This window comes from Rhinolophus hipposideros, assembly GCF_964194185.1.
Source record: "Rhinolophus hipposideros genome assembly, chromosome: 18".
Lineage (NCBI taxonomy): Eukaryota > Metazoa > Chordata > Mammalia > Chiroptera > Rhinolophidae > Rhinolophus > Rhinolophus hipposideros.
The window spans coordinates 43,490,661-43,509,943 of record NC_138064.1 but is presented as its reverse complement, the minus strand read 5'-3'; the positions used below and the strand labels follow the sequence as shown (position 1 = coordinate 43,509,943).

The 19,283-nt window shown below is 32.6% G+C and overlaps 1 protein-coding gene across 1 annotated transcript in view; it reads left to right on the top strand.

The window, feature by feature from the left end:
* CD36 (CD36 molecule (CD36 blood group)) overlaps positions 1 to 15,036 on the top strand; it is a 52,986-nt gene extending 37,950 nt beyond the window's left edge. The window contains 10 exon segments of the mRNA XM_081079182.1: positions 99 to 328; positions 1,584 to 1,675; positions 4,239 to 4,285; positions 6,063 to 6,132; positions 7,316 to 7,503; positions 8,526 to 8,644; positions 9,635 to 9,708; positions 10,271 to 10,325; positions 11,207 to 11,371; positions 14,027 to 15,036. Coding sequence (XP_080935308.1) covers positions 99 to 328; positions 1,584 to 1,675; positions 4,239 to 4,285; positions 6,063 to 6,132; positions 7,316 to 7,503; positions 8,526 to 8,644; positions 9,635 to 9,708; positions 10,271 to 10,325; positions 11,207 to 11,371 — 1,040 coding nt within the window. The 3' untranslated portion in view covers positions 14,027 to 15,036.
* Positions 15,037 to 19,283: the final 4,247 nt, after the last annotated feature.

Sequence of the window (19,283 nt, the reverse complement as noted above, 5' to 3'; positions counted from 1 at the left end):
TAATTTTAAAGATAGAGTTTTAACATTTTTACTAAATTTAATTCTAGTGTGTAATCAATTTATTTGTTAAATATCTGATACTGCAATTGGTATCTTAGCAGTGATTTTCTTTCTTTCTTTTCTTTTTTTTTCCTTTTTTTTTTTGCAGGCTGCACCACATCTCTATCCAAATGCATTTGTTCAAGTGTTACTCAATTCACTTATCAAAAAGTCAAAATCATCTATGTTTCAAAGGAGAACTGTAAAAGAAATATTGTGGGGCTACAAGGATCCATTCTTGAGTTTGGTTCCATATCCTATTGCTACCACAGTTGGTGTGTTTTTTCCTGTGAGTACCAAACGTGAATGTTGATATTGTTATATTTTAATTGGATAAATATAATGGCATTAAAAATTCATAATTTTGTAATTTAGTATGTTAATCCTATCTGATGGGAATATATATTCTAATTTTTAAAAAAAAAGTCTTTATCTCACATGGCTTCAGCTTCGTTCAGAAAATTCACTTATCTAAATTTCACAATTAAATTTAAAATCAGGAAGCTGCGGTTTAATCTGGTTTCCATTCCCTGATAAATATATAATTTCTCTAAAATAGGTTATAATCTGATAAAGCTTTGAACACTATTTTCGGTTTTGATTTCTCTTCTCAAGAAATCAAGTTTAATACCATATTTTTAATTGTTAAATGTATTAATTCCATCATTCCTCCTTCTCTGTAAATTGTTTTAACGTAAATTTAAAAGTCAGCCTAAATTCACAATGGGATTGATAAATTAACAATATCCTATATCAATGGAGTTTGTTCATAAGAACTTCTAGTGGTCTATAAATGTCAGGAAATGGCAGTTTGGAGATTAAGGAAAATATGAACACAGTGATACACTTAGTTCTAGCTTAATGTTTTGAAATATAAATAGGACAAGCTGACTCTAGAATTGGAATTTTGACTATGATTTGGCATTACATGTGATATAATAATAGTTACATTCTCCAATTCATTGTGGTTATTTTACTTTTAGATAGTATTTACAATGACAAGCTTATCTATCAAGTAAGTATCAATGTAGACAGACTGAGGGATCAGAGATTCAGTTATTATTTTTTTAACTCACATACTCATAACTGTTTCCTTGGGTAATTCTGTTTTTAATTTTGTATACCTAATTTTTGGTAATCACTATTAAAGATCAGAACATTTCGAATACATCTAGAAATCTGTCATTGTTCTCATAGATTTTTTTCAATATCCTCTCAACATAATAGGAGTAGTAATTAAAATTGTCTTACTGGCTTAATTATGAGAAAGAGTCCTAGAGACTGGATTATGCCAACTTTTGATACTTGTTTGCTTCCTTTGTCTTAGCACGGAGCACTGATTTCTAGGCACCTTTTATAGTCTGTCTTTTTAACATGTTAAAGACTAACCCTTTAAAAACTTCATTGCATGCACATTTTTTAAAATCATATAAGATAATTATGAATAACCATTGAGAAATACAAAAGTGAGTTAATCACATATTTTATAACTTGGAAAATATGGGTTGTTCTAGAAGTGTTTTTCCTTGTTCATATCTTTGCAGTACAACAACACTGCTGATGGAGTTTATAAAGTTTTTAATGGAAAAGATGACATAAGCAAAGTTGGCATAATTGACGCTTATAAAGGTAAAAGGTAAGTATCCAGGTAATGTGTGTGTGTGTGTGTGTGTGTGTGTTACTAGGGGACTCTAAGGCAAGAGCGGCATTCATTTAACAATTGGAAAAGCTCAGCCATCCTATAGAGCAGATCTGCCTATATTTCAGCCCTGGATATTCCTGTTTTGCCAGGCATTGAACCTTTAGTTATGACAACTAGTCACAGTAGTGCCTAGCTGCTAAAAATCAGCCCCACTTTAGGGCTTGGTTTACCTTTGTGTATAGGTTCTCTTACATAAAGAAATCCAAAAGGACGATTTGATTTCCATTTCTGCTACATAACCAGCATTACAGTGTGCCCATACAATTAGATAACCACACATGAAAAAGAAGAAAATCAATACATCCACTGATTATCTAGCAGGGAGAAGAATGTATTTCATTGGGTTTTTAAACATTTTTATTGAATATATCAAATAAAAATTGTCCATTCCATTGACATGACCTAATGTGTCTATAAAGATAAAACGTTAATGAATCCATGCACTTTCATGACTATCCCCTTTAAAAAATTCTTGAAATGATTTTCTATGTTGATAACTCAGTTTTTAAAATTTTATCAACACAAAAATGGAATTAACATTTCAAGTAGTTTTAAAATTTATATTTTAACTTTAAAGAGTATGCTTCTTTTGAAGTTGTAATAGAATAAGATATGTTCATATAGCCATGATTTCCTTTCTTTTACTAGCTCCTCTCTATTCAAATGGAATATAAGTAATTTATCATGTGTAAAATAGGAAGAATTTTAATACAGATCAGAGGAGAAAGCCATTGTTTTCTTCTCTACTTTAATAAATATGCTTTTAGATAACTTAGTGCCTGAAAAAGAACAAAGTAATCAAAATAGATGCAATGTTTCTGTTAAAATAAGAAACCATTTCCTCACACTGAGTTCCTATCTAAAACTTGCATACAATTAAATATTTACTAGTGTAGTACTTTTTATTCTGCATAGTCCATTGTCACATTTTTTTTAAATAGAAAAGTCTAGTGGAGAACAAATACTTCTAAATGTTCATTTTGGGGGAAATCACATCACTCTTTATATACTGAGGAACATGAGCATTTCTTCCATTTCAATATATGAGAGAGATTTTGAGAAGAGTTTCTAAACGCTCCTAATTGGAGTAAGAATTTCACATCAGTTTAAGCTTATGCTCAGGTTAATTTAACTGATGATAGCAACAATGAGGATAATTAATATCTTATTATTTTTTTTAAAAAGAAGCATCAACTTGCATTGATATCTCAATGGATGATATGTTAGGAGTGAGAAAAAAGTTTTTCCATCACTAAAAGGTGGCTGAGGATTCAGATAAACGATTACTACTATGGTTATTATTGCATATAGATGTGTGTGTGTGTGTGTGTGTGTGTGTGTGTGTGTGTGTGTATGTATATATAGTGCCAAAAATGTATACACATTTTAAGAAAGGAAAAAAACTATTAAAATCATAATACTCAATATATACCAATAACAAAAGATGACTACAAGTTTCATTTGACATCTTGAATTATAAGAGGTGCTCAAAGTGGTTACCGTCAGTGTAATTTCAATAGTTTTTTTCCTTTCTTAAAATGTGTATACATTTTTTTGGCATCCTCCGTATATGCATATACAGCACTGGGGTGCCAAAAAAATGTATACACCTTTGAAGAGATGATAACACTTTGGTCAACATTGCCCAAGCTAATCAGAAGTGTCTGGACACTGATGGTAACCACTTTGAGCACCTCTTGTAATTGCAGAAGTCAAACATGACTATATATTATTACAATTTTAATACTGTTTTTTCCTTTCTTAAAATGTGTATACATTTTTTGGCACCACACACACACACACGAAAGGTTGGACAATTAAGTTCACATTTCTGTATGGTGGAAAGTTCGTGAACTTAATTGTCCAACCTTTCTTCTGTGTGTGTGTGTGTGTGTGTGTGTGTGTGTGTGTTCTAGATAGCAGAGTATAAATTAATAAACCGTGTCCTACTTTAATGCCAGTTCATGCAAGAGTTAAAAGGGGGGGAAGTATAAATTGATTATCTACGTGTTTACAATCTCTATTGATCAAACATCTGCCTTTCTTTTTCCTCCTCCCCACTCCCCTTTTTTTCCTCATACTGACCTTAGAACAGTTACTCACTTAATATTTTCCTCCTATTCAGTATGAACACAACATACTACCAAATAATTTTTTTCTCTCATTAGAAAAATAATCATCCCCTAAGTAGAGATCTAAATTTCTGGTAAATGTTTCTCAATTTTCTTTTTTTCAGAACTGTGTCCATTCCAACTTGTTTATATTTAACTTTTGGAAGTTTTTATTTTATAATCTGGTCACTTAATGGTATCAGGCACTTAATTTATCTCAACAAGATGAAAGCTCCAAAGAAAATGTGGACATTTCTTAAACTTAGCATTTGTCATGTCTAATCTTTATTATTTTAGAAGTGTTTAATAACAATAGACAAAGTAATATGAGGAAGGTGCTCTTAAAATGAGACTGTTTGCTCATTTTCTTTTTTTTTATTCCTAAGGACTCTCGGCTATTGGTCAGACTATTGTGACTTGATTAATGGTACAGGTAAGAGCATTTGTTTTGTGGCAATAATCACAGTGAACTCACTTCCTTCTCCCCACAAATCCACCATGTTTTCTGCAGGATTCTGAATGTGGCGAGTGTACATTGACCTGTTTTTTATATCCCCAAAACAAATTCAGTCTCCATGCTCATATACACTTAGTAAATATCTGTTTAATGTAATAGGATTTCTAAAGATTAACCAATAATTAGTCTTTACTGCATTACTAGGGAAATATTTGCTTTGTAAAACTTTAATGAGCTGCCTTAATAATGGGTTAAAAAAAAACTTAAGAGAAGTAGTTACTATTCACATCTTTTGTAAATACTGTATAAATAATAATTTAAAATTAAGAAAATTAAAAACTCAAGATAATTTCAAAAAATAAATCATACTTCCAAGTGAGGTTTCAAGCTGAAGTAGAATCAGTGAAGTTATAAGACAGAGCCATCTATTTTGAATAAGGTGGTCAGAATAAGAGAGGAAAAAAAAGACAAGGTTAGATGTCTGCTAACCATGAAAAAAATGTATGCAAAAATGGACATCCTGAATTAGAACTGGGAAAAAAAAATGGTTCTTATTACATTGCTTATTACATTGCTTGAGGAAAAGCAAAGTACACATATGCCTATTAGTTTAAGAATTAAGATTTCAAAGAGCAATGACAATCAAATATCATGAGGTAATTTAAATCAGAAGTGAGCTTTCAACAACTAAGAAGCAGAGGCAGAAGAACGATATTTACAAAGTTGGTGAGGCAATACTCTGTAGGAAAACAACATAATAAAGATAAAGAAAGTTTAATATAAAGTTATGCAAAAAGTAGAGACTTAAAATGAAAATACTGATATACATTTGAATAAAAAAAATCCCTGCTATATCAGCTATATTTGGTATTCATGGTTTATGGTAATTGCTGGAATGATTATGACATAATCTTCAGTGATATTTCAGATAATGATTTAAAATATTTTTAATGCATCCTTTTCCTTCATGGTTAAGGTGTAGGGAAGGCAGTTGTGGGTAATACCCTTTCAGAGACCTATCTGGAGAGTTTAAGCTAATCTTTAATATTCAGTTCTCCCAATGCCAGGATGAAGTTCACTGTGGTCTTCTGTTATATTTCACTTATTACAAGAGTGTAAGTAAAAGCAATAAGATTACAAGGTTGGAGTATTTAACAGAAAAATAACATGGAATTCATAACTGAAGGATAGCTCTTACTATATTGAACAAAATAATTCAGTGGTGGCTCATTTTGGTGATATTCATTTGAGGAGCAAATGGAGGAGTTCTCTAGTTATTTCTTCATGTATCAGGTGTGTCCCATGGATCATAATGATGGCAGAAATTCAGTGCACTCAAAAAATTCCCTTTATAGTTTGATGGATATATTTTCAAATCATTTGCAAGAAACTGTTTAGTGAGAGAACTTTAATAAATGATTTTTAAAAATACTAATCAGCCATTAGGGCAGATAAATGAATCACCATCAAAAGTAAAATAATGCAAAACTAAAAGGAGTTCTAAATGAACTTCATGGTGAGAAAAGTGCCACTCTACTACACGTTTAAATGATAATATTTTGGATCTACTGGGTTTAATGAAACATACCTGTTTCTTTTTACTTTTTTCAAAATGTGGCTACTAGAGAATTTTAAAATTACATATACAATTTGCATTATTATTTGTATTGACTATGCTAGAATAGAAATTTCTAGATTTTTCTGGGACACACATTATATCTGATCCCTTGCCACTGGTTTAATTTTTAAACAGATGCAGCCACATTTCCCCCTTTTGTTGAGAAGACCCGGGTACTGCAGTTCTTTTCCTCTGACATTTGCAGGTAAGACAAAGACACCAATGAATTTCTGTGAGTCAGAAAATTTTTTCTCCAAGTCACAAAACCAAGAAGCTCATACTTAATAATGTTACTTGAGAAAAATAAAATACACCTAGAGAAACTTTTCTTGATGAAGAATACAATATGCAATTCATGATGTGATTAACTTTAAAAAAATGGAAGTATGTAGGATATTTTGCATGGTGCTCATCATTTTCTTGTCCTTTCTAAGCAAGAACCATTTTTCTTTTCTTTTACTTAATGAGTAATATGTTGAATACCAGTCAAGTTATGCCCAATCTTTCTAAAGATGTCCAGAGAGGATGCTGTCACTGTCACAGAGCAATGTTAATTAATGTGCATTTCTGTCACTACAGCATCTTTTCAAATTGATGGGGGTCCTTTAGATACCAGACAAGCATTGCAGCCCACATCAATATGCTTGAATTCAAACTCTCTTCCTAAAGACTGTGTGGTTGTGAACAAGTATGTCATATCTCTGAATCTTTTCCTTATCTGCAAAATTGAAGACAGCAGTATTTCTTCCTATAGAGTCATCTGGGGATTGGAAGAAATATGTACTGAGCCCTACCACATGGCCTAGAAAATGGTGGACACTTGGTAAATGATAGAGGTATAGGATATATAACCTATATATATGGCCAAAAAAGGTATACACATTTCAATTATCCTGTCTTAAAATGTGTATACATTTATTTGGCACCCCCTGTATATCAAGCACTCACATGCAAACACCCCAGAAACTATATCAAGCACTCACATGCACACACCCCGAACCTCTGCATGACTAAGGTTTGAAAGAGAGACATTTTTATCACATTTGAACTGGGCACAAGTAAAGGATTTGAGGGAGTCATATAGATTATTAAATCTATAGAGGAAATAAACTATGAGGAATATCTTCAGTATCAGTACTCCACGGTACTTTACAACCAAAAATTATTCTTAGAAGCTTTTGAAAACAAAGGTAAGAATAGCTCATACTCAGGTATCGAGTTCTGGTATGTCTTAAAATTTCAAAAGAACTTTTTTTCCTGAAAAATTAAACAAGAATTCTAACGAGAGTATATTGTATTTTTCTGTTAAAGCAAGACTAAAAATCTAAAAATAAGAAAAAAAAAAAAAACAGATCTCCAGAATGAAGCTCTTTCTTCTCTGTGTTTAGGTCAATCTATGCTGTGTTCGCAGAGGAACTTAATCTGAAAGGAATTAATGTGTATAGATTTGTTCTTCCACCCAAAGCCTTTGCCTCTCCTATTCAAAACCCAGACAACCACTGCTTCTGCACAGACAGGGAGGTCTCAAATAATTGTACATTTTTTGGTGTGCTAGACATTAGCAAGTGCAAAGAAGGTGAGTAAATGTTCTCAATATTACAGTTCATGACATGATTTACAGTATTCTTTGAAATGTAACTTTTACCTGGAATCCCTTTCCACCAGAGATTTAAAGTGAGAAAGCAAGAAGGGCAGAAAGTAAGGGTGATGAGAGAAAAATTTTGTTTTGATTTTGTGTTGTGTTTGAGGTCCCAATTATTTCAGTGCTGCAAAACTTAATTATTAGATGAAATCATTCTGATATCTCCCTGTGCTATTTTGGAAAATGTCTATTTAAGCCCTTTGCCCATTTTTCAATTGGGCTGTTTTTTTAGCTTTTTATTTTTATTTTTTGAGTTGTATGGATTCCATGCATATTTTGAATATTAACTACTTATTGGATATGTGGTCTGCAAATATGTTCTCCCATACCAGACATAGCCTTTTTATTTTTATGGTTTCCTTTACTGTGCAGAATCCTTTTGCTCCTTTCAGATTTACGGTTAAATGAAAATAATTCCCATAATACTTTGAGAATCCCAACTTACCCATCTGCTATTTTTCTAGCTTTTTCTTTCCTTGAATGATACATAAAATACAAACATATTTTCAATATGTCTCTGTAACAAGAATTGACTTAAACACAATTTTGAGTCTAATTTTGTTCACCTTCTTTATATTGGAGTGGGAATGAATAAAGAAAGAAAAACCTCTTAAGTTAATTCTCAATCCATATTACTGCTTGAAACATGGACATATATGGCTGAAAATGAATTTAGCAGCTAAGCTTTACATATTAAAAATCAACACCCAAGAAATGAATAGACAATCAACTGGCTGGTTAGTAGGATGATGCAGAATTTTATATTTTATTTTTGTACAGCAGTGATCAGGGGTTATCATTGTCCCTCTCCCTCATCCTCCTGAATTACTGTGCAAACCCAACGCCTTTTTTTTTTTTAATGTATAAAGCTTTATTTTCAAGGAATCTTTTCTGAGTGGTATGTGAGATGAGGGAAATGATTTATCCCTAGTTATCTTTTTAAAACTTGTTTTCAGGAAAACCTGTGATCCTTTCACTTCCTCATTTGCTACATGCAAGTCCTGAAATTGCAGAAACTGTTGAAGGCTTACAACCAAATGAAGAAGAACATAAAACATACTTAGATGTTGAACCTGTAAGCAAATACATTATTTATTTGACTTGTTTAATATTGCTTTTTAAAAGAATGAAGTTAAAAGAAAAATAAATTCTCTCTTTATCAATTACATTTATTGATCACATTTATTGAATCACAATAATGATAACTTATTTCAGTGAAAATTACATTATTTTTCCTATTGCTTATGAAATATCAAGGTAATTCAGTTTCAGTTTTTAAGTGTATGGAACTTTGTAAGCCTTTTTTATGATTCATAGGGTGGGGATATCAATGACAGAAATAATTCTAATTGGCTTAAAACAATTTGATATAAATTACTGACTTATGCTTATTTTATACTTAACTCCAAGTACTGCTTATCTCAAGAGACACTGTATATTATGAGGGATCAAAAGAGATTTTTGTGGGTATATGTGAATTTGGAGCAAGATCTATTATACTTAGGGTCAAGAAAAATCTATAAAAATTCCCATAACACAACAGTTTTAATTTTTAAATTATTTTAATATTTTCATTTTCAAAAGTTAAATGAAATGACAGAATTTTAGTAGTCATGTTTCAATTTAAGTAATTATAGAAGTAGTATTATTAAACTGATGGTACATAGATTCCGACTGAATATATATATATTGCACAATTCAGAAATTAACTGCATGAGCTCTTATGTTTCAGTACTGTTCTTCTTGTTGATTCCCCAAAACCATTTCTGGTAAATATTATAAATCTAACTAAAATCTTGACATTAGGTTGGACAAAGAAATTACGTGTGTGTGTGTACCTGTATACATATGTTTTTGTATGTATATATACCCATGTGCATATACACATATAATGTAATTATACAGAGTTAGGTATATATTTAATATGTCCAATTACTTAATAAATTTCACAAACTTCAAGTAGAATAGTTTTACCTTAAGTTTTATATAACAGTAAAAATAAATTTTGGATATTATAAAAGAATGTTTTAAAAAGAAGTTAGTAATTAATTTGTTCTCTTTTTAGATAACTGGATTTACTTTACGATTTGCAAAACGGCTACAGGTCAACATATTGGTCAAGCCAGCGAAAAAAATTGAGTGAGTCTTTTGAACAAAGTTATTGCATGATTTTTAGTATTTTCTTGTAAGAACGTAAGTAAATTTATAAAAGTGAAAAGAATATAAAACTTGAACTTCTTATTGGCATAATAATTAAATGCTTATAAATTTCATTTTTAATTCAGAATTACACCTGGCATTCATTGAAATTATATTTATACATATTTTGGAATGTTTTTAAGTATATCGTGGCATCTCTTATTTTTCTAGCTCTCCACATAGTTCTATGACAATAGTTTCTAGAATTCATATTTTCACTTTACTAAGGAGAATTTGTTCAAAGGGAAAATCTGTGCTTAGAAAAAGTCAATCTAATTAGAAATCTGTGTTAGAAAGGTTTTCAGAATAAAAGATGTCTGAGAAACAGCTATATTAAAATTTAAATGACTCATTTCAAGAAACAGAAATCAAGGAACTTAACAAAGTTGCAAAAGAAACTAATTTCTGAATATTTATTTACACTAATAATTACTAAAATTTCTATTACATATGTAACATATATTAGTATATATTTTCATATTTTTTTCAATGTATATTACAGTGCATTGAAACGTCTGACGCGGAACTATATTGTGCCTATTCTTTGGCTTAATGAGGTTAGTATTTTTATTTTTTGTCTTTAAAAGCAGTAAACTTCTTTGTATACAAAAATGCTTTAGATGTTGCAAAATTAAATATGTATAGTATTTGAAATTGTGCGTTTCCATTGCCTATATGGATGAGTTATAAATTATTAATTATAGCTACTTGAGAGAACCAAACCACACAGAAATATAAGTTTGTGTAAGTCTCGGTGTTTTTGTTTTTTTAGAAAGACAAACACCTCCTGTCATTTTGGATTATTTTCAAAATGCATCTATTAAACATTGTTTCTTGTTGTAGTGCAAGAGTCATGATAGGCAAGAGTCATGCACACATTTAACTTAAAATAACTCAAGATTCACTGAATATTATTATAGTGTTAATAAGAGCCAACCAAGCTCATGAAAGCCAGGTTAGAGTGGACGTGGGCAGTAGTCTATCCTACTGCCTGACAAGATATTTTTGGTGTAAAACATGGAATTGATTAGCCACAGAATTAGTAAGTGCATTGTATAAGCCTTTAGAGGATGTGAAACTGTTGACCCTTGCCATTTCCCTCTGTCACTGGGAAACACCTTTAGAAAACTGAAAATTTCAGTAAGACCATTCTAAAGATCAATAGAGCCTAGTATTATTGAAGAGTGCTAGATAACACATCTAAAAGGAGAAGGTATATTTCATTCTGTATTCCATCTTGACATACTTCATTCTGTATCCCATCTTGACATTTAATGACTTCTTTAACCTGCAAACTGAATTCCATTGACTTGTCTTATCGGTACAGATGAGTTACACCTATACAAGTGTTTAGAGAAAAGTGACACATTAGTGGAGCAAAATACTTAAAACCCTTCACTTATCTACTGAAATAATGCTATTATTAACTTGATTACAGACTGGTACCGTTGGTGATGAGAAGGCAGAAATGTTCAAAAGTCAAGTGACTGGAAAGATAAACCTCCTTGGCACAGTAGAAATGGTCTTACTCAGTGTTGGTGTGGTGATGTTTGTTGCTTTTATGATTTCATACTGTGCATGCAGATCAAAGACAGCAAAATAAGTAAGTATATACCAAATGTGTGTGTGTGTGTGTATGTGTATATATATATATATATATATATATATATATATATATATGTGTGTATATATGTATATATATGTATATATATGTATATATATGTATATATTGCTCCAGTAACATTAATTTACATATTACTTGTTTTCATTTTATCAAAGTGGGGTTATTGATTAGGTTGCGAATGTTTCTGCATATGTCTTGCCAACTATCATTTTTTAATACATCCTCGAAGTTTTGAGATGCTTAATGCAAATGAAAACATAAATTAAGACTGAATGAGTAAATAAGAACTACGAATATTGAGCAGATCACTACATTACAACTTTTATTTGGGGAGGAATGGGACAAAAGTTACGATTCTCACCTTTGAAAAGTTAATACATATATATATATGTATATATATATATATACATATATATATATATACATATATATATGTGTGTATGTATATATAGCTTTTGTGCAAAATTCTGACTTTTCATTTCTCAATTATTTCTAGTTAATTTAAAAATCAAAAATAATTTGATATTATTGAGTAAGAAAGATTATGTAAAATTAAAAAAATGTTAGATATTTGGGGAGATTAAAATTTACAAGAGAAAAGAAAATAATCAGAAATTAATAAGAGAACTGAAAACTCAATAATAAATGATAACAGATAAAATATTCTGTTAAAAATAAACACTGAAGCAAAAGAAAATTAAAAATGAAGATAACATTAATAGAAAAACAAGTTTGCTGCAGATAGATATGCTGGCCATGCTTTGTCCAAAATCAAGGTATGAACCATAAATGTTTAATGTGGAAGCCCTATTAACAACTAAAATTCATGAGCTGAAATTTGAATATAACAATATAAGACAATAGGAGAAAATAGTGTTCATTACAGTGAAACCAAAATACTCAGAGTTTAGAAAAACCAGGCAAATATGAACAACATTTAAGTTTTAGCAAAGATGGAAGGTGGTTCAGGTCTCTGTGTTTTAGATATCAGTGCCGTACCCCCTTGCACAGAAACAGGAATGAACGCCTGTCTCCATCTTCCCTAAATGGAAGCCTTTCTTATAATTATGGGTGCCATTGGTTTTTGGACTGTGGGGGAGAATTTTCTACTTCCCCGTAGTACTCATCAACCCTCCCTTCCCAGGCACCTCAAAAGAAAAAAGCAATCTAAATAAAAGCAAGATAGTTACTTGAAAATTACAACTTCAAAAGAAGTCTTCTTACTTTACTTCCAATTAGACTGTGAACCCTAAGCTGTCTTACATGGAATTCTGGAGCTGACACTGCTAACTGTGCCAAGATCATGCTAAATATTTTACATATACTATCACAACTAATCCCTAGTACAATTTCATGAGTTTCCAACAGCCGGAGATTTATCAGCATCTATTGTATCTTCTGCAAACATTCCAGAAAATTGTAAATTTTAACAGCACAGAATTGTCCATTCTCAAAGCATGAATCAAATTGATGATTTTTTTTTAAAGTGGAATTTTCAGACTAGTATTGTGTGTGTGTGAGTGTGTGTGTGAAAGATTCAGCACTTGGGTGTAGGAAGGTAACCCAATCTTTTGTTTTGATCATTTCTGCCACTATTTAATGAGAAGAAGGCTAAACAATTCTGCCTGCAATCTATTTGAACAGAATGTATTTAAAATGCTAGCCTAATATATTTACGTCATAATAAAGGAAATATTGTCATTAGCCCAGTAACAAGTTATGATTAAACAAACATATTCATATAGCCATTTATGTAATAGAGAGATAAGATAATCCATTGAAAAGCAAACAACAACAAAAATACTTGTTCTAGTGGGGAAAGCATGTTTTCAAAAGGAAATATAGTAGTTACAATTTTTTTCCTGTAAGTATTCTCTATTAAAATTACATGATAACTTTCATCTCTGTTTAGTGAGACCTGAATGTCAGATTCCTTAGATCTCTATGGCTAAAAAAGGATAAGGAGTTGAAAGCTTTCCAGAGTGGCTCTGTCAACAAAGATATTAGTTTTTCTTATGCATTTAACTATAATAAGGAAGTCACTGGCCTTTACAAAACTATGTTTTTTTCTTTACAAGTAGAGAAGAAAATTTGTCTTTGTAGACTCCTTGATTTACTAGATTTAGAAGAATTACAACATGTAGAGTTCTTTAAACAAGCCTCAGTTTTGAATATTATAAAAATTACGCTTTGGGGAAGATTTGTAAACAATTGGAAAAAAAGAGATTGGTGTTCAAAAAGGAATAAAACATTAGATGGTGGAGCTGAAGGGTGCATTTTGTTCAATGGATAACAACAGAGAATAAGCCAACAGCCCTTTTGAAAGTAGTATATACACCTCTAAATGGAAGATGATCTGAAGGGAGAGCAAAGAGTAGAAATGTTTGTCCAGGTAGATTAATTAGCTACTACTCCTTCTCTAGCTATGTACAGGTCTTGAGCGTGGGGAAGCTTATCCTTCTGGAATGAGAACATGTATTGTTCCTGTGAAGTTCATCAGAGAAATTTTCTCTGCAGCTTGCAAATTGGGCTGAATAATAGAAAATATGATATCTCGGATTACATAATTTGTGTATTACCTGTTTATTTTTCCACTGCTTTCTGATAAATAGTAACATTTCTTCTACTTTCCAGGCACCAAATGAATCTTTACATCTATGTAACAGCAACATCAGGACATTTGTTAATACTGACCTAAAAATGAAGATTTAATATACTTTATTTTTACAAAACACACCTAATCTTACAGTTGAAGAAATGCTGGCACAATTTCATTTTTTATTTTTTTGCATTAAGTAGCAGCGCATTTCTGAAGGATTATTAAGATGTTATTAAAATCCAGACTTTGAACAAGAACCTGGCACCTTTTAAAATTCATCATGTACACAACTGAATTGATTTCAGTTTCTACAGACCCGACTCAAGTATGAACCAATTATTTTTATTTGGTACTGAATCACAAATTGATTCCCTGGTCACAAATTCAGAAGAGGAATGGACATTCTGAACAAATTCTGGACCCTGCACTCTTATCTTCAAGGGAAAAGACCATTGGAGTGACCCTGTTCTGTTTCCACAGCCCCCAGACCTGTCAGCACACCACATTTAATGAGCATCACCTATTTTGAAGGACATTTAACAACGGAAAATAAGTGATTAGCTGGGAGTCATTCATTATGCATAAGTTTCTTTCTCTCTGGAATTCTTTGTACAGCAACAGCAGGCAATATAATTATGTTCTTTATAACAATATGGGCTTATATTTTTGTCACTGATTACGCAAATGGATGTCACTGTTAGCATATTTTGGCTCCCCGTGTTTAAGGAATTTGTCATTTTCCACGTTCTGCAGCTCTTCTGGAAATCTGAGTAGATTTTGATCGTTCCACTCAGTTACCTACAACTTCTGCTTCACAACTTCAGAATATTGTGCTCGTATTAAAAGATATAAATGGGAATAAAGGAATTGTATGAACAATTACAAAGAACTGGATGTGCATTAATAGTTATTTGTAGTACTATCTCGTGCTTTAACAATCAGCTCAGAAAAACTGGTTTCAACCATGAAAAGACGTTCTTCCCTGAATTCCTGCACTTGCCTAGTTTCTGTTGCATCACAAAACATTTATCCTGATTTTCTGTGTGAAATATTTCATCTGAATCCCTTATTTCTTCATGAATCCATAGTCACTTCTGAAATATTCTAATTTAATCTTGTCCAATTGTCCTAGGCTAATTTTTTGAGCCAACTGGAGGTAAAGCAAACAGATATTTGGTTTCATTATTTATAGCAGCATGATATAAGTTCTATGTGAAAGAGCTTTCCTTTTTATTAGGAGACATACTGTTAGGTAAACCTGCTTTTTTTTTTTTTTTTTTTTTCCAATTTCCAAGCAGGGGTTTACTTATTGCAGAGATCACCAATCTTCCTAAACGACTCCTCATAGAAAGGGAAGATGGACCATATTCTGGCATGTTTTAAACAGAGAAGTTAATAGGACCATAGGAGTATTGATAACTGGTTTGCTTGGATATGAAAATTAATAATAACTTGATCTCCTCAAGTTACCTGCTAGGGTAAATCCTGAAAACCCCACACCAAGACACCACCAACTCGGAGGGATCTTTCGAAAATCTGAGGATACTCAAAGCATACTGATTTAGTGCCTTTTCATTTAACTGGGAGAGTACAAAAAGTATTCCTCTAAGATATTGACATGTAAGAATAGATTCTGGAAATCCTCTTCAGATAATTAAAAGTTTATTCTCTTAGCATTAGGATATTTGTGGACATGTTGATCTAAGAGAAATACAAAGCATATTTCTTTAATTCTTGAAGCAAGTAGGTCTGAACTATGTAAAGTAGAAGCTGTTAAACAGAAATGGATGAGAATGTATGTCCTGTAAGAACCTGGCCTACAGGCAATGAGCTGGCTGGCAGTCAAGGTGCCCGGCTTCTTGGGACACTGTGTACATACAAGCAGGGCCTGCCAGATGGTTTCTCCCATGAACGCTCTCTGTTTTCCGTACCTGAATAACCTCACTTCTTCTCAGCCTACGTGAGGCTCAGCCTGCCTACTCCTTCCGCCTGTGGCCACCAGAGACTCTCCCGGTCGGTAAGTCTCCATAAACCTATGTCTCACACTCAGCCACCTGGTGTGTTCTCGGGGTTCGTAGCTTCTCAGACACACATCTTGGAACCCCTCGGACTCAGTCCAAACACTTCCTCAAGTAAGATCTGTATATCCAAACAATGACTCAGACTTTGAAATCTCCATACAGAAGTGCACATCATAGTATTTATGTATCAGGGAAAATATTTTGACTTATGCCTCTTTAGTATTATTTAACTAAATACATGTATATTCTAATCTTTATCATTCCTCACCATTTTTTTCTCGAATTCTATAAATTATGTACATGAGGAAAGACAATCCATATAGTAAGGTAAGTGTATTATATTAAAAGTACCCAGTAGGAAAAACTGGGTAAAAAGTAGGAAAAAAGTACCCAGTTCTTTAAAGGATGGCACACATGTGCCCTGAGATAGGAGTAGGGCGCTTTGGGGAATGTATTAAATATGTGACTTGTTGTTTTGCACTAGAGAAAGTGTATGGTGTTCAGAGAGGGTAAATGTTTGAATGCTTATAATTATTCATGGATGAATTGATATCCTGTATTACATAGAAAAACTGCACCATTTGGTAGGCATTTTCATTTCAAACTACGTTTAACCACCACAAAAACTATAATTAAAAAATGTCCTTTTTTTATTAGTTTCAGGTGTACAAAGCAACGTAATAGTTAGACATTTAAACCCCTCATGAAGTGATAACCCACCCCCTCAAGCTACCACTCCTCTGACATCTTATATAGCTGTTGCAATACCATCAACTATCTTCCCTATGTTGTATTCCACATCCTGTGACTATATACACATATGTCTCTCTATATATTTAGTTATATATTAAGTTATATATTTATAATTTATAACTTAGTTATATATTATGTTATATATATATAACTTATATATACTAATTTATATATTTAGTTATATATATTAGTTATATATATATATATATTTAGTTGATATTCAGTATTATTCTACTTCAGCTCTTCAGGTATATAGCGCATTGGTCAGGCACATAAAAACTACAATTATTGTTAAATTTGAAAATCTATAGCACGCGTTAGAGTATCTACAGCATCTGAAAATCAGTTAATGCTGATTGTTGCAGACAAATACATGAAAAAAGAGAATTCACTGTAGCTTACAGTTCTCCCCCCACAAAAAGAGGTAAAATGAGTAGCCTTTCAGCAAAAAAAAAAAAAGGTGATCCCTGAAAATTCACTCAGAACATGCAGCATATTTGTGTTTGGATTTATATGTATGCAATAATCTGTCGCTCTTTTAACCTTTAACAAATGCCTGAGCTACACAATATCTTTCTCACTGGAGTTTGTTTTAGGTGTGCTCTAACTGATAATTTAGTTTTTCTGAGTAAAGTCCAATGCATTTGCAACATTGTGACTACTCTCTCTTCTTCCACCTTTTCCGGCTTATCTACCATTCTAAATGGATTTTGAACTCTGCCTAAATAATCACTGTTCATTATCTTTTTCTTCATATTTTCTTCACAACAGAATTACCTATGATTGGTTTTCCTGAGTTATTTGCCATGAGCTGAACTAATGAACTAAAAATGATTTAGTGTTTTATGTTTGTATCAAATACATCCAAGAATAGTCTTTTGTGGATCAGTGGTAGCTGCATTTTTAAGTTTGTGACATCACAGGCGTACCTCTTATTGCACTTCACAGATGTTGCTTTTTTTTTTTTTATAAATTGAAGGCAAGACCCTCTACCAGCAAAAAGATTGAGTCACTTTTACTATAATAAACACTTTATTGCGGTGGTCTGGAATCATGCCCACGATATCTCTGAGGTAGGCCTGCAAATACTTTTGCTATGAGAAAAATGATTCTGCTTTTTATTTTTAATATTTGAATGTATTTGATTTCAATGTTGTTTGATTTTGCTACTATAATTCTATAAGTAGCTGCTATTGTCTCTTCATGGGTTATCTATTACTCTCTTTTTCCAACTGTTCTCAGGTGCTAGGAAGCTTATGTCTACATATTTCATAAATGCTCCATTCTATATACTCTTGAAGGGAAACTCTGACAAAGCTAGTGAAAACATAAATGTTTTAAGAGCTGTTTTTCTTTAATTGTGCAAAAGCAGAGCCAGCAGCCCCAGAATCACTTGCAAGTTTGTTAAAAATGCAGAATCTCAGTTCTATCCCATGCCTTCTGAATCAGAATCTGTAATATAACAGGATCCCCATGCAATTCATGACTAATCATTTAAAAATAATAACCCTATAAGTTAGTGAAAATGTTATGTGCATTGGCTACTAACTTAGTAATTTCCCTTTATGCAGTCTCCTGTCCCTTCTAACACCAGCACACATGTAACATGTAGAGTAAATGTGCAAGTGGAAACAGGGATATCACTGGAGTAACCAACTAGAGTTAGGTCACCTGGATTCAGAAATTTCTCCTGCAAACCTTGCTGAAGTACGTTATTTTGCTGTACTGTTTGTGTCCACTGTGTTATTTAGGAATATTCAGCTATAGTTCCAGTTTAACATGATGACACAAGAACATCCGGAACGCAACTCCTACCACAAACTAGAACTATAGTTACACGTGGAACAATTTTCTCTGAAAGAAAACAAACAAACAAAACCCTGAAAACTAGCTGAGCAACTCTTACACATTGGGCAAACAAGAAAAAAACACATCGATGAGGGCAAAGAGTGTGACACACAATCTTGCCATAAACCACACCTCTGACGTGGTGACTCACATTCATGAGGAAACTAAAAAGTCTGGAGCTTCGCCCTGAGGAATGAAAGTTTTGAACCCTTCATCAGACAACACAACTTTTAAGACCTGCACCTGAGAGAGGAGCCCCCGCAAACATCTAGCTTTAATAGTCAGCAGGTCTCTCACCCACAAGACCTAAACGGCTATAGCAAACTGAGAAACAGCTTTAAAGGGCTTGCACACTTGGACTCACATGCCCCAGGGACCCATTCACAAGCAGCCAACGAGAGGCTTCCAGACTTTATGTGAAAGAGGCTCATTTGCTAATCTTCAAATGTGGGCCTGCATCTAATTTAACACACATCTAGGGGCCTGCTGGTATACTCTCCAGGGATAGCTGCTGACAGGCACTGCCTATGTATGTTCCCTTTGCCTTTCTCCAGTCAGAGGGCACTAATTTCATGTTCTTACTCTGCTGTGCGACAGGGAGCTTTTATGTCTGATGCCCAGTATGTGAAGCTGTTGCCAAATGCCCCCTGATCACCTGGTTCTAGAGACC